The sequence below is a fragment of the Hylobates moloch genome, unplaced genomic scaffold, assembly GCF_009828535.3.
Source record: "Hylobates moloch isolate HMO894 unplaced genomic scaffold, HMol_V3 SCAFFOLD_32, whole genome shotgun sequence".
Taxonomy (NCBI): Eukaryota; Metazoa; Chordata; class Mammalia; order Primates; family Hylobatidae; genus Hylobates; species Hylobates moloch.
In genome coordinates, this window is record NW_026652307.1 from 1,566,630 (window position 1) to 1,582,469 (window position 15,840).

The following is a 15,840-nucleotide window of genomic DNA, read 5'->3' on the forward strand; positions in this document are numbered from 1 at the left end:
GTAATCTCATTAAGAAGTAGGCAAAGGACATGAGTAGACAGTTCTCAAAAGAAGATACACAAATGGCCAACAAAAATGTGAAAAAAGTGCTGAACATCACCAATCATCAGGGAAATGCAATTAAAACCACAGTGAGACACCATCTTACTTCTGTAAAACTGACCATTATTAAAAACTCAAGAAACAATAGATATTGACATGGATGTGGGGAAAAAAGAATGCTTGTACACTGCGGATGGGAATGTAAATGAGTACAACCTCTATGGAAAACATCTGGACATTCCTTAAGGAGCTAAAAGTAGATCTATCATTTGATCCAGCAATCCCAGGGTATCTACCCTGATACAGTTTGGCTGTGCCCTCACCCAAATCTCATCTTGAATTATAGTCCCCATAATCCCCACATGTCACGGGAGGGATCTCTTGGGAGGTGATTAGATTATGGGGGTGGTTTGCTGTCCTCCTGATAGTGAGTGAGTTCTCATGAGATCTGATGGTTTTATAAGGAGCTTCCCCCTTCACTCAGCTCTCATTCTCCCTCCTGCCGCCCTGTGAAGAGGTGCCTTCCGCCATGATTGTAAGGTTCCTGAGGCCTCCTCGGTCATGTGGAACTGTGAGTCAGTTAAACATCTTTTCTTTATAAATTACCCAGGCTTGGGTATTTTTTCATAGCAGCATGAGAACAGACTAACACATACCCAAAGGAAAAAGAAGTCATTATATGAAAAATACACTTGCACACGTATATTTATAGCAGCAAAATTCACAACTGTAAAGATATGGAACCAACCTAAGTGCCCATCAACTGAGTGCATAAAGAAAATGTGATATATATGTACACACACTCACACACACACATATATATAGTATACCGTGGAATACTACTCAGCCATTAAAGGGAGCTAAACAATGTCTTTTGCAACACCTTGGATGGAGCTGGAGGTCATTATTATTATTTTCTTTTTTTTTTTTGAGACAGAGTCTTGCTCTGTCACCCAGGCTGGAGTGCAGTGGCATGATCTCGGCTCACAGCAGCCTCTGCGTCCCGGGTTCCAGGATTCTCCTGCCTCAGCCTCCTGGGTAGCTGGGATTACAGGCGCATGCTACCACGCCTGTAAATTTTGCACTTTTAGTAGAGACAGGGTTTCGCCTTGTTGGCCAGGCTTGTCTCGAACTCTTGACCTCATTATTCTAACTGAAGTAACATAGGAGTGGTAAACCCAAATCTTTATGTTTTCACTTAGAAGTGCGAGCTAAGCTATGAATGCGCAAGGGCATACAGAGTGACATACGGACTTTAGAGACTCAGAAGGGGAAAGTTGGGAGGGAGGCTAGCGATAAAAAACTGTGCAGAGGCGGGCGGATCACGAGGTCAGGAGATCGAGACCACGGTGAAACCCCGTCTCTACTAAAAATACAAAAAATTAGCCGGGCGTGGTGGCGGGCGCCTGTAGTCCCAGCTACTCGGAGAGGCTGAGGCAGGAGAATGGCGTGAACCCGGGAGGCGGAGCTTGCAGTGAGCCGAGATTGCGCCACTGCACTCCAGCCTGGGTGACAGAGCGAGACTCCGTCTCAAAAAAAAAAAAAAAAAAAAACAAAAAACTGTGCATTAGGTACAATGTACACTACTGAGGTGACAGGTGCACTAAAATCTCAGAATTCATCTCTATATAATTTATCCACGTAGCAAAAAACCACTTGTACCCCAAAAGCTATTGAAATAAAAAAAGAAAAAAGAAACTTCAACTCCTTAGCATTCACCTGTGGAGCAGATTCTATCAGAGGCCGTAAATCACTCATTTAGGCAACCTCTTAGGTAAACAGCCAGCCCAGTGCCTTTAAACTATGGAGAAAATAGGGCTAGATAAGCAAATGGCTTGCCTGAGGGGAGAGAGGGCCTGCCAGCTACTCACATACCATAAAGGCAGTCACTCAAACTTGCAGACTTAAGTACCAGGAAAGCAAGTTTCTCAAACTTTAATGTGCCAAGGATTTTGTTAAAATGCAGACTTGGACTCAGTAGGTCTAGGGAGGAGCTTGCAATTTGAGTAGCAAGGCATGAAATTGTCCTCGCTTAATGTAATCTAAGGTTAAATATGTGTTATTTGTTTGCTTTAAAATCTCATTTAAGCTAGGGCAATTATGACTATCCCATTTTTAATTCCATATATATTTTCCAGTATTATTACAGTAATTCCTTATATATTAAATTGCTGAAGACAAAAATATTCAAATTGTATTTTATGAAACAGGGATCTCTGTGAAGATTTTTATAAATTGGTGATTTATGTTACTTCATTGAGCACAATTCTATGCTGGATACAGTGTTTTATGGTGTGGGAATGTTCAATGAATCAAAGAGAATCCTCCACAGCACCTAACTGCATATAATAGACCACTGTATTCTCTGATGGCAGAGTGAAGTCAAATAAAGAACATGCTTTGGGCCTGAAGTCAAAAAGTCTTTTTCTCTCCATTTCTTTTTGATTCCAGTAAAAACCTTTTTATTGACTAGAAGGCACTCACAGGCCAAATTCACTGCTCTCTGAAAGGGTTTAGTCGCCACCTTGTGGATAATAAAACAGCAAAAGCCCAAAATAATACATTTCTTGTACCAAAAAAAAAAAAAGATTTTAAACCTCCAGCATGGTTAATTTTCAAAACATATCCAAAAACTTACTTTTTAAGCCACTGAACATTACTGCCACAATTTGGTAGACTCAAAAGAATGCACCCTATTGTCAGAGTGAAGTTAGAAAGAAGAGCAGAGGGCCTTTCAGAATGTTTGCAGCTGGAGCTGCTCAAAACTGCCATCTCCTAACCAGGCCACTTCCTTGAAAGAGACCATACTCATTTCCGGATATGTACATAAAGGGGCAAGTTCATTACATCACAGGTTACCTTAATTTATGCTTACTGAATTTGCATCCTGCTCCCCTAATTAATCCTCAACATGGGGTAATAAGTGGAAGAGCGACTCAAGAAATGTACTGCAAGGCTTCTCAACTATATCCGGTAATGTTAACCTGTGCTTTGGCCACCCATGTCGCTTAGTGTTAAGACAGGACTTGGAACAGCATTTCATCCTGGGCAATTCTTTTAAATAACCCGGGAGAAAATAAAGGCAAGCTTCAGAAGAGAACTGCATGAAAAGCAAAACAAAACAATACCAGAAAAATCCAGACAATATTTTTCTGCTGTTTAATTGATCTCAAGGAAGGAGAAATTCAAGTCCACAAAAACTTACATCAATTCTGTTTATCACATATAAAACTAAACATACAATATAACAGCAAATAACAAACATGCTAAATATTTTCAAGCCATTTTGAATAGTGTCCTGTACATGTACATAAATAAATAATAAATACTGCTTCTGAATTACCTTAAAATACAGTACCACCAAGAGTTTTATATTTCTATGTAACTACTCAATAAATGAGCATAAAGGAATGAGGAAGTAGACAATATCCATATCAGATAAAGTAGAAAGTCTTACGTCCTTCTGAAAAGCAACACAATAGGCCCAAGAACAACTACAAACCATTTTCCTTTTAGCTAGTAGGTATATGGCAAGACCAATGATATTCTCTTCCCCATCCTTTTTGTCATAGGGTATGAAGTCTACCCTATTCAAGTTAGTTACAAGTCTTCAGCCCATTTAGTCATCTAAGAAGTTGAGAAAGTCTAAACCTAAGTAATCATAGCAAATACTGCAAATACTGATACATTTTTAGTCCATTTTTGTACTTTTTTACATTTTTTCCATTAGATAATTCCAAGCCTAAAATATTTTTCTTTTTTTTAAAAAAAAAACTTGGATTGTTTTAATTGGTTTAAATGCAGAGTAAACAACTCCCCAGAGATGAGAGGCACTTCTTGGAAATATAATGACCCATGTCATTAGACTAGCAAAACACTCAGTGCTTTTGACTTGATGAACTGAATGAGTTCATGATTCAACTTTCCAATGTTGTCTCTTTGAAAAATAGCAAGATTCTTATCGGCAGCATTTAGTGCATTAAGATGTATTAGATAGGTGTATCAGATATCATAAAATTAAAATTGTGCTTATGTTAATTCTGTAATAGACCTAACTTTAAAACACTTCATGATATTCACTAGGAGCTATGATCCAGTCGTGATAATATTGGTTAAAATAGTCAATCTGAGGCAGAAAGTAAACAAGCAAAGTCACTTTTGCAGGCTTTTAAAACTGTTTAACACATGAAATTATGACTATTCCCCAGATTATGCAACCAGCTTCAATTTAAAAAGCTGGGAACAAATATTATGAGGCATTACTTCTAAATTTCTTTTTTTTTTTCTTTTTTGAAACGGAGTTTCGCTCTTGTTGCCCAGGCTGGAGTGCAATGGCGCAATCTTGGCTCACTACAACCTCCGCCTCCCGGGTTCAAGTGATTCTCCTGCCTCAGCCTCCCGAGTAGCTGGGATTACGGCCATGTGCCACGACGCCTGGCTAATTTTGTATTTTTAGTAGAGATGGGGGTTTCTCCATGTTGGTCAGGCTGGTCTTGAACTCCCGACCTCAGGTGATCTGCCTGCCTTGGCCTCCCAAAGTGCTGGGATTACAGGTGTGAGCCACCACACCTGGCCACCTCTAAATTTCTTAATCATGATTGTCTTCAGCTCAGACATACACAAGGCAAGTAGAATTACTAATAAATCACTTTACCCTCAACCATTTAAGGTCTCTAAGAGCATGCACTTGGATACATTACAGGGAAAGGCAGCAACTCAGCATAAACCCTTTAGTATTAAAGGGTATATATACATATACACATATGTATAGAATATCATGCTTTTGAATATCTATTGGCCATGAAACTTCATAGAGAGCTGCATAAAAATCTAGCAGAGAAAGGATCATAAGTGAAGTGCCAGCCATGGATAACAGACTAATCTGTGCTCACAAAATAGGGCAGGCAAGGAACACACAGACATCACTCAGGAACTACATGAAAACCAAGAGTAGTGCTGTTTTCCAAATATAAAACATATACTAAGTACAAAAGTTATACTATATTTGAGGACTACGGAAGTAATGCTTACTATATGTACATGTTTTGTTCACATAAAAAGCTTAAAATAAGATCTTAGTGTAAAAGTATGCTTTCTCCAGTAGGATGGTGTCAGAGGAAAAGAATGTAAGAAGGAACTTGTACAAGTCTGAAAATTAAGTCTTGAAAGAAAAAGGATACCATAAAAAATATGTCATTTGGTATGATTAAAATCAGATTTTAAAAGACCTTAAAATGTAACCTTTGCACATTGTTTTTTATAATTATACACATATAATTATAGCTACATAATCTTGTCTTCATGCTGTTTTGATATTTTTTCAGACATTTACTGCTGTCTGAAAAGTTTACAAGCTATTATATATTCCCAAATGAAAAATGCCAAGTTTTTCATCTGCCCCAAAGGTGAAAAAATTGAAACCTCTACATCAAAAACAAATACAATAATTGTTTAAAGGGATAAAATCAACTATAATGACATGGGCAGTATTAAAAAACTGTGCAAATATAAACAGAAATCTCACAGCACAACTATAGGAACAGGAAAATGTTATTTAACTGCAGTTAAATAAGGCTTGGAGAGAGTCGGGAAGCCTGAAGACCAGATAAGGGAGTTTAGAATTCATTCAGCAACCTTATTCATATTCCACTCTCCCGCCCCTCACCCCAAGCAAAATAATAAAATCCTGCTCTTGCAAACTGAAACAGATCATTATTTTTGACTAAGGACCACAGGGTGTGGAACCCAAATCAGTAACTGTGTAACTATTACATCGAATGTAGGTCCATGTGTTTTGATCCTTTTACAGGCCCTTCCTTTGCAAATTGTAAAGAGTGATTTCCCTGTGGTGCCTCTCTGAAGAAGCCTTACATGCCAGCAATTCCAGAGTGTCAAATATTTCATTCTCAGCCCCACCAAACAGCAGTAATCATGCTAAGCCCATTGACTTTGAAAATTCTGCAAGTTATTTGAACCTTAGTTTGGAGAACCCAAAAGTAGGTTTTACCACCACCTCTAAGTTTAAAATGCTCCCCCACAAAAAAAAAAAAAACCATGTCAGAGAAAATGTATTGAAGTACTAGATTCCACTATCTCTCTAAAGAGCAACCAGCTTAGTGATAAATGACTACTCAAAATACAAACTCACTACTCCCTGACTTGAGAAAGAACTAAAGCTTCTCCTAAGGGTAAAATGAACACAAATTTTGCTTGAGGAGTTTATAAAAAACTAAGCAAGGGAGTGGGAAAGAAGGGCCTTATTTTAAACATTTAGGATTCCACACCATTTGAAATAGTCTGCACTATTTTATATACTTACGTGCATGTGAAAATGGGGAGGTAACACCACTAGCTGCCCTACACAGGCCGGCTACTGTAGCCGGGGTTTCACTGACACTTTCCCTGGAGAGGTGCCATTTTATTTCTTTATATCGCACATATTTTAGGTAATTTTTATCTAAAGGGCTCTCATTTCTCTAAGACTGACAATACAAAGAAAGGCTTATTGAAAGACACCTCTCTTTGAAAATAACCCCACTAGGGGTAGAAATAAAGGTGGATAAAAATGCTAATCAACTACTTAAATGTCAGTAATTGTAAAATTCCTTAAAATTCACAGTATTTTGACTTTTGGAAGAGCTCTAATATTGACGTACCTGCAGGTCTTGGCAATTCATCATTTTAGGTATTTATTTTAGTTTATATGTGTTTTGCTTTACTCCGTTTGTTTTCAGTTTTTTCTCACTCACTACAGTGGCATGACCACAGCTCTCTGCCTTTCCCTTTTTCCTAGGATGTGCGTGTGCTTGTGTTTTGGAGGCCTTACAGGAATCTGCGGAGTCCAGAATCACAGCTGCCTGTTTGGGAATTCGAATGTTACCGTTGGTCTCCACCTTAGAGCTGCTTCCACTGCAGGACAGATCCCAACGCTGCAGCTTCGTACTCTTACTTGATTTCTTTTTCTTTTCTTCTGTCCTCATGTCAAGGGTTTGCCTCTGAGAACAAAACCTGGTACCACCAAGCACATCAGTGGGTCTAGGGGAAGTCTCAAATGCATAATGTGATGGGTGGATTTCTTCATGGTGAAAAGGTTTCTTTCGGGAAGGGCCTGACTTGGAAGCCCGTTCCTGGTGAGGTAGTGGCTTGGACAGAGCACTAGCAATTAGCTGACTTCTCCCAGGGCTTTTCAGTGCCCCTGAGGTCCCAGAGGCAGTGGGGGGTCTTGCTTTGCTCCCCTTTGCTTTTTCACACTGTACAGTCTGGACCTGCAGCCACTCAAGCTGAATAAGTCTATCGATATACTTCCCAAGAAGTCCTCCCACTCGGGGCACGGCTTCTGTTTTGTTCTCTGCGTTCAGAAGCAGGGCCATATCTCGTAAGTCCCAGAAGCTGAAAGGGGGTGGAAGGAAATTAGGATAATAGTATTCAGGCTTTGTATGGCCCTGACCAGGGTGAAGATCAAAGTAAACTGGGTCAATTTCTTCAGCTCGAAGATTGAGATCAGGAGGTGTGAGGGGAGAAGGAGGAATGGGAATTCTTTCTGAATCAGAGAGATCACTTGCACTGTCCTCATCAGCATCCTCTTTAATAATTTTCATTGACTGAAAATCAAGAAACAATTTATTCCCTGAGGCCCCCTGACACCTGGAACCGAGTGGATTCCTTTTTCGTCTTGCTTCCAGGGAAATGCTTCCTTTAAGTTTTTCTTCAGTAGGCTGGGTGACAGCTGTGAGGCTGCTTCTCGGCTGGGAAGAAGCGTGGGGTACTTGGGATTTACTCTGCCTTTTTCCTGAAGAATTCTTTGAATGTTGCACTTTATTCCAAGATGGGCCAGCATTCATATTGCTGTGAGAAAATACAACTGCAATTCTTACCACATATGACAAACAATGGTCTGGCTATAATTAAACAAACAAAAATAATCTTCTAGTTGTACCTTTTTGTCTCAGGTATTACTAGGCATTAGAAAATGTCAGCTTCCAAACTCCTTACAACATAGGTAATTTTACAGAACATTTTCCCATATAATACTCTGAGATACATTATATAATGCATGTGACAAAAGAGAATGCACAGTTTCCATTTTATATCAAATATTAGCATTTAGGGAAAACATTAACATTTCTCAAAGTGCTTGTTTCATACTTTTAGTGCAATCATATGTACTTTAAAAAAAACATTAGTTTGGAAAAAAATCAGTCGTAGAACTCTGGAATTGTTACGATCAAAAGCATTTAATAACATTCAGAAGTAAAAACAGTTTTATTTTACATATCTATTTTAAATTAAGTGTAAATATGACATAACATGCAAGTTGTGCAGTTTAATCACTGATTAGTGGCGATTCTGAGCTGAGTGAAATTTTAATATATAAAAGTATTGCACATGCAAACCTGTACCTTAAATCAAAAGCTTGTTACAATGTTTTCAAACAGAAAACACATTTGGGAAAATTGTATTTAAAGAACAGAAATAAAATCATATGGTGCCCTATAACACATATGAATGAAAACACAGGGTCTTAGTGCTACCTTGTGAATAGCAGGTAAAAGGAATAATGAATACTGTGTGCATTATGAGTATAGAAACTAATTCTCTCTGGCATAATTTATTCTGAGGCTGAATCTCACATCAGAGTTGAAAATATCTTCTTTTCAATTTATTTACCAAGAACGTGGCATTTAAGATTAATAATACTTCTCTGTAATATAAGTCAGATAGAATGAATAGAAATGGGTGGTAAACATGCTTTCTGGAAACTTCAGAGGTTCATTTGCCCAGTGGTTTCAAACGACCTAAGCAACTATTTGAATACGTGCTACGTTTTAATTAATAAATATGGAGGACATTAAAGCATTGCCAATATACAACGTGTACTCAATAAATGTTGAATAAACGAATGAAAAAAATGAAGGAATCTCCATTATTCAGAATTCATAACACTGTTAAAACATTTTGTTCCTGCCTGTCAGTATGCATTCATAAAAATTAATTATTGTCAGTATCCTTTTATATAAAAGGAAACTAACATAGAAAAGTGATTAAAGGACTTACTCAAAATTATAATTCTGCTAACAACTGCCACAATTATGACCATTGGAATCCTTATCCACTATTATGCTTAAACCACTTTTCTACTCATTTCTGCTAGAAAAAAATTATAAATGTATATTTCTTATCTATAGACACACTTTTTACCCCACTCCACATATTCAATCTGGGCAACAGAGATAATGAGCCTTTTGCAAGATAAAACAATTATACTAAAACTATTTACCTGCTTTTCTGATGAGATTCATTCACCCTATTCCTCTTCTTGAAAAAATCACGTGGCTGATCATCATCTAGGGTTTGATGGACTGTCTAAAAAACAGGGATGCAGTAATAAATACTGTGAACATGTAAACAAGAAACAAGCAAGCAAACAAAAATCACAGAATAAATCTAAGTAAGATTTTTCTTCTAAGTTTACATTACCTTTCCTGTAGTGCTCAAAATATTCTTGCTCAATCTGCTGGAAGATGATGACAGCTGGGGAGGTGACTTCTTTATTCCTCTTATATTTGGAAAGGTCTCCTCACCACTGGAACTAGAAGCAACAGAATACTGTCAGTAACTATTGATTGCAAATGGTCCTACCACCAGTATTGGGTTGGTTTTTCACTTGTTTGTTTTTTAATACTTGTATAACATTGAAATATTAGGGCTGTGATCATATAGTGGTTTGCACTCTAGGTTGTGAAATACTGGGGAAGGGAGACATTGTCTTATGCTTACAGTTTTGTCTTTTCTGCTTATTACAGTAGATATTAGAGACAGGATCACAGGATCACACTACTATAAATACTGTGAATGATTCCATCTCTCTCTCTTCCTATTCACACACAGGTATAATCTTCCTTGGAAATAATATGTTGAAGAAATTTGGAAGGCTAAATAAGGTCAGGTCTTATTCCAGCATTCAATCATTGCATTGCCCAATCATTCATTCATTCAACAAATAATTACAGGAGTACCCAGAAAAATGGCAATGATTATGCACGTCCCTGTTCTGAAGGAGCTTAAACTCTAGGAGGAACGTTCCCATTCAATTTTTGGCCTTCTCTTTCACATCAATCCATTATAAGATTTTCCATATATTCATACATATTACATATTATATCTCTTTGTGAAACATTGTTGACCTATACCACATATTGCTGTTTTCCCCTCTCATTTTGAGTGGCCTATTAAAAGTGCGCTGAATGGAAATTGGACACTTCTTTTTCCCATATCACCTGTCTCTGTAAAAGAGATGTGATTATAGAAGATTTTTATTTTCTTCCTGAAAGTTTCCTGTATTTTTCCCACAATAATCATGTAAGCCTTTGTAGTTAGCTTACATCCAATGATAAATAAAATCACTCTCTCACATTTAATGAATTATACCACAATCAACAGCCTTGACTCATTTTAGATGCATAAAATGTTCTTGGATCAAGCCCCTTTCATTAGTCTGGTTTTCTTTCTGCTTTGTCCCTCTGGACAATAAAAAGGAACCTTCTTAATGGAATGGCTGGCCCCAAACTTCTCTGGAAAGTGCACTTGCATCTTTTCCACTTCATTTCATCTGGTATGCTTTACACCAAAGGCTGTGGGGTTTTGTGCTCAAAGCTACCGGGTGAGAGACACGAATGCTTGTAGGGTTCTAAAGAGGCAGAAAACAAGCTCCTGGCCTTGTTGGTGTTTCTGGCTTGCTTGGAAACAAAGCTAAAACTCGGAGATTCTGGCTAAAAATATGCTCCCCAAGCGCCAGAGGCTGATGAAGGGCAGCTGCAGAAGTCATCAGCGGGTAATAACTCTTGTTCCCCTGTCTTCCTCTCTGGCGCTGAGTCCAGGAAGACAACAGCAGCACCTCCCCTCCCCACCCTCAAGGGAATCTGCTGGCCATTCGGTGCGGCAAAGCATTCTGGGTGATGTGGACATGACGCTGCTCCTCTACGCAGTGAGGCTCCCTCGGTCTGGCCACGGGTCCAGGTTGCAGTGAACCTGTCCAAAGTGTGGGCTGGCCTCGATGTTTAAAATTAGCCTGAGACCAGGTCCTGGCAAGGGCCGGTTTTTGCACCACCGCTCCCCCCATCCACAACCCAGAAATCTAAGGACACGCGGCATGCATTTTCCTTGTCCTCCGTTTGTGCAGACAAAGTCTATGATCGATAGGCGCGCAGTCCAGGCAGACGTAAACAGAAATTGATCAGACCTGTTTCGCGACTGCAGCGGACACGTGACGAGGCTGCCAGCCTTCCTTCCACTCCGGCGTCAGCGCGGGGAGGCCCGGCTGCGGCGCGCTGCGGCAGGGGAGCTGGAGGCGGCGGCGCGCAGCTCGGCTGAGCTCCTGGGCTGAGCTGAGGATGGCGGGGGCCCGCCTGCAGGCGGCGTCACGAGGGGCGGGGCGGAGGCTCGCTAGGAAGTTGCACCCGGTCAAGTTGCAGCCTTGTAAGTAACGCCGCGGACGGGGAAAGTAGGAGGGGCGGCTCCCGGAACGCAGCCTTCTTGTAAGAACCTCCAAGGAAGCAAGAAGAAAAGAGGCGCTACCCTGCGCTCCCGGGAGGCCTCTGAAAGCTTCCACTAGAGAAAAACTCCCCACTTTTACAATTTCTTTAACTGCAAGAAGCGGAGGACCTGGACAAGGACTGGAGGGGCAAGGTGGCGAACCAAGGGTAGGGCGCGCACCGGGCCCGAGAGGTCCCCCGCAGGTTGCAGACACGGTGGACTCTCAGCGGCTTCTGAGCACGGAGGGAGCTGTCGCGGGGTCCGGAGGTCGTCCCTCATCCCTGTCTCCCCATCTTCCGACGGCCGGCGGGGCCATGTCCAGAGGCCCGAGCTCCGCGGTCCTGCCTAGCGCCCTGGGATCCCGGAAGCTCGGCCCCCGGAGCCTCAGCTGCCTGTCGGACCTGGACGGCGGCGTGGCCCTGGAGCCCCGGCCCTGTAGGCCCCCGGGGAGCCCGGGCCGCGCGCCGCCGCCAACGCCTGCGCCGTCGGGCTGCGACCCCCGCCTGCGGCCCATCATCCTGCGGCGGGCGCGCTCCCTGCCCAGCTCCCCCGAGCGCCGCCAGAAGGCCGCGGGCGCGCCGGGCTCTGCGTGTCGGCCAGGCTGCAGCCGGCAGCTCCGCGTGCGCTTCGCCGACGCCCTGGGCTTGGAGCTGGCGCAGGTCAAGGTGTTCAACGCGGGAGACGACCCGTCCGTGCCGCTGCACGTGCTGTCGCGGCTCGCCATCAACTCGGACCTGTGTTGCAGCAGCCAGGACCTGGAGTTCACCCTGCAGTGCTTGGTGCCCGATTTCCCGCCGCCCGTCGAGGCCGCCGACTTTGGCGAGCGCCTGCAGCGGCAGCTCGTGTGCCTGGAGCGTGTCACTTGCTCGGACCTTGGCATCAGCGGTACAGTGCGCGTGTGCAACGTGGCCTTCGAGAAGCAGGTGGCTGTGCGCTACACTTTCTCAGGCTGGCGCAGTACCCACGAGGCGGTGGCGCGGTGGCGCGGGCCCGCAGGCCCCGAGGGCACGGAGGACGTTTTCACTTTCGGCTTCCCAGTACCGCCCTTCCTGCTGGAGCTCGGCTCCCGCGTGCACTTCGCAGTGCGCTACCGAGTGGCGGGTGCCGAGTACTGGGACAACAACGACCACCGAGACTACAGCCTCACATGTCGCAACCACGCGCTGCACATGCCTCGCGGGGAGTGCGAAGAGAGCTGGATCCACTTCATCTGAGCCGCGCGGGGACCGGCCACCTGGAGCCTCCACACCTAAGCTGCGCCTCCTGTCATTTCCCTGCTGGCCTCTCAGAGCTATCTGGTTGTTCTTCACCACCCTGCAAGTCCTCTGACCTAATTTTCTGCTGCAAGGTCCCCTGGCAGTGGCCCATCTTATCTTCTACTTGAAACGTCTGAGTCACTTGGTTTAAAAAGTAGCCTCAGGTGGCCAGAAGGCCGAGTTGTGTAATGAGTTGGGGCAGGGTGGTGGGGTAGGTGCATGGGAGGGTGGGCCCTCTGGGGAGGCCCAAGCAGCTTGTTTTGTAAAGGCCCATGTCCTCCTGCTAGGAAAAGCTTTTGCATGTGTCCTGAATGTGTCTCTGTAAACATAGCTGTTATTTATTATTGTGATGTTGGGACCTTTAGCCCATGGCGGATGCCTCCTCAGTAATATTCTCGATTTAATAAGCTAAAAAAAAAAAAAGTCCTGTTATGTGTTTGTGCCCACAGTAAACAGAATGTACGGTGTGACCCACATCATGGTCCCTCCAGGCGTTCCTGCCCCAGGACAAGGAAAACCTGAGACCACATCTGATTGCCAACGGCTGTAGCCTTCTAACAGTGGAAAACTATTAATAGGCAAGAAATTTCTGCTTTATCAGTCATCACACAACCATTCCTGGGCATTGAGACTGTCCTGGTTAGGCTGTGTCTCTCCTACATTAACAGCTGGGGAGGAGGGAAAAGCTTCAAACTTTTAAACTAGCAAAACAGTTATTTCTCTGCATTCACAATTCTGATTTCATGTATTTCTCTGTACGTGTTTGATCATTATCAGGCCATTCTGTTAAAGTTTGAAACTAAGCATTTTAAGAAGTCTTGCCTCAGTTATTTCAGTTTTCAGGTGACTAGAGAATTTCAGGCAACAGTGCCCTTTGCAATTACCTTTTTGATGATTAAGGTGACTATTTTTATTTCTTGTTAAGCATCAGAAGATGTCAGCATTCATCTTTTGGGAGTCCAGTTACAAGGTGGAACTAGGTGTTTTCAGCAATAGCCAGAGCACTGGAGGAAAAGTAATTGACAAATATTTATACTTTTAAATTGTTTTGAACTATATTTACATACATCATGTTTTATCAGGTACCCACCAACTTTATACTTTGTGCCTTCGGATAGTTTCTAACATTTTCTAATTTGTCAGTTTTAAAATACTAAATTCTTTTATGTTTTTAAACCGTCAACCAAGAAGTCAAGACCACTGTCCCCTGCTGAGTTAGGCAATCACTTAAAACTCCAAAGAACTCCAGGCTGAGGAGTTCTTTTGGTGCTGAACAGTGGTCTGACAATAGGTGCTAGAATTAAGGTGTGCAAAACAAACAAACAAAAAAAACAGCCAAGAAGGACAAGATCTCCAATTTGTGAAGTTTGTTTATGATACAGTTGAAACCAGTCTGATCAGTTTTATGCTACCTGTCACCAGGAAATTAACTCTAAATTTTTGAATGCTTGTTGGCATCTGTCAAATCAATACTGAAAGGATGCATTTCGGCTTTTAACCAGTTTGGTTCTGATAATTGCAACCTCTGTGCTTTTATAATTCAAAGAACAAGGATGGCTTTCTTCGGTATCTTTTGATCTAAGAACACTGAATTTTGACTTAAAATATTGTGACTAAATTGCACAATCTCTGGCTATTAGCAATGTTCACTACATTGACATGCAAGAGAGAGAGAAGCCTGGTTACATTTCCTGCTATTTAACAAACTGTCCAATTAGGTCAGCAAGCCTGTTAGGGCCTTGGCTGCTATGCCCCTGGCCCCAAAACTGAGAGCAAGACAATTGTCCAGAGAATTTAGGTATGAGTTAAGAGCTGCCAGATTTATTTTAAGGCATGTAGAGAATCTCATAATCTATGTGAAAGTCACTTGCCAAAAAGGTTCTGGTCATGAAATATAAAGTAAATGTTATATATTTAATATTAAGTGAACCTCCCGTGCCTTTTAAAAAATATCAACATTATGAAATTTAAAAGCTTAAATATTGGAACAGCTGAAGGAGAACTTTCAGACCCTAAAACAGTTATATTGCTTAGATGTTAAAATTTTCTAGTGGACTGTGCAATTGCTGGGTTGTCTCCCCAGACATATTTTAATATGTTATTTAAAATGATTTTACCCAAACCTAAGTATTAAAGTATATGTGCAAAAACAGCTGTGAGCCATTCTATTATGCTGGAGTGTTTTTCTTGTGGCCTAATTACAGAAGACCAAGCGTTAGAAACTTCTTGTCTAAATCATTTCACATGCAAGTCTTATCCTTTCTACAACACTGATAAATGTAGAGCCTTGGCAAAAATAAATTTTGTCATTGTGCCTCAGCGTCAGTAGCAGAGTTGTTGTGTGTGTCTTTGAGAAAAGGAAATGCAATTTTATATGCCAGGTCAGCATGAGATATGAAGAAAGCTCTAGGGGAATACAAGGAATGTGATCATTAATGTACTTCTCTTACAACAGTTAATGACACTGTGCAGGCAGTAATGAGTGTGTGTCTGTCTTCCTTCCGGATCATGACCCTCACCTAAGTACAAAGTCTTGCACATGGGGGAAGAAAACTTACATTTGTCTTCCCTTATTTGCTTGGCCACAGTGCTAAGTGCTTTAAATATGTGATTTCATTTAATTCTGAATGTCATGCTACCTGGTAGACAATATCCCCTTTTTCTTAGCTGAAAAGAACAAGGCTCAGAGAGGTTTAAGTACAGCCATAGGCTGCATAACATTTCACTCAACAGGGGAACTGTATATATGACGTGGGTCCATGGAATTATACCAGATTTTTTTCTGTATCTTTTCTGTGTTTAGATACACAAATACCCTTGTGTTACAGTTGTCTACCGTATTCAGTGCAGTAACATGCTGTACGGGTTTGCAGCCTTGAAGCAATAGACTGTACTATATATACCTGAGGTGTGTAGTAGGCTATACCATCTAGGTTTTTGTAAGTAAGTGCTAAGATACTCACACAATAACGGAATTGCTTGAGGAGGACACCTTTCCCAGAACTTACCC

The 15,840-nt window shown here is 41.8% G+C and overlaps 3 protein-coding genes across 5 annotated transcripts in view; 1 reads left to right on the forward strand and 2 right to left on the reverse strand.

The window, feature by feature from the left end:
* Positions 1-6,786, reverse strand: part of LOC116463293 (cadherin-like protein 26) — a 45,947-nt gene extending 39,161 nt beyond the window's left edge. Inside the window, exon 1 of the mRNA XM_058434553.1 lies at positions 6,699-6,786. Within this exon, the coding sequence (XP_058290536.1) occupies positions 6,699-6,722 (24 nt within the window). The 5' untranslated portion in view covers positions 6,723-6,786. The remainder of the gene's footprint in view (positions 1-6,698) is intronic.
* On the reverse strand, positions 3,168-13,834 carry LOC116463290 (protein FAM217B). 3 transcript variants are annotated; one of them, XM_058434535.1, is made up of 4 exons: positions 13,715-13,834; positions 9,520-9,631; positions 9,320-9,405; positions 3,168-7,887 (listed from the first exon to the last, which is right to left on the reverse strand). In XM_058434535.1, the coding sequence occupies exon 4, from the start codon at positions 7,881-7,883 to the stop codon at positions 6,732-6,734; it is 1,152 nt and encodes a 383-aa protein (XP_058290518.1). In that variant the 5' UTR covers positions 7,884-7,887; positions 9,320-9,405; positions 9,520-9,631; positions 13,715-13,834; the 3' UTR covers positions 3,168-6,731. The 3 variants fall into 3 exon arrangements, with proteins under 3 accessions (XP_058290518.1, XP_058290519.1, XP_032002219.1); XM_058434536.1 differs by lacking the exon at positions 13,715-13,834 and adding an exon at positions 11,755-11,832; XM_032146328.2 differs by lacking the exon at positions 13,715-13,834 and adding an exon at positions 11,282-11,440.
* Positions 11,889-15,116, forward strand: LOC116463291 (protein phosphatase 1 regulatory subunit 3D). The gene has a single exon (XM_032146329.2). The coding sequence runs from the start codon at positions 11,889-11,891 to the stop codon at positions 12,786-12,788; it is 900 nt and encodes a 299-aa protein (XP_032002220.1). The 3' UTR covers positions 12,789-15,116.
* Positions 15,117-15,840: the final 724 nt, after the last annotated feature.

Coding starts and splice junctions, on each gene's coding strand:
- LOC116463290 (XM_058434535.1), bottom strand. CDS start 7,883: ATGAATGCTGGCCCATCTTGGAATAAAGTGCAACATTCAAAGAATTCT.
- LOC116463291 (XM_032146329.2), top strand. CDS start 11,889: ATGTCCAGAGGCCCGAGCTCCGCGGTCCTGCCTAGCGCCCTGGGATCC.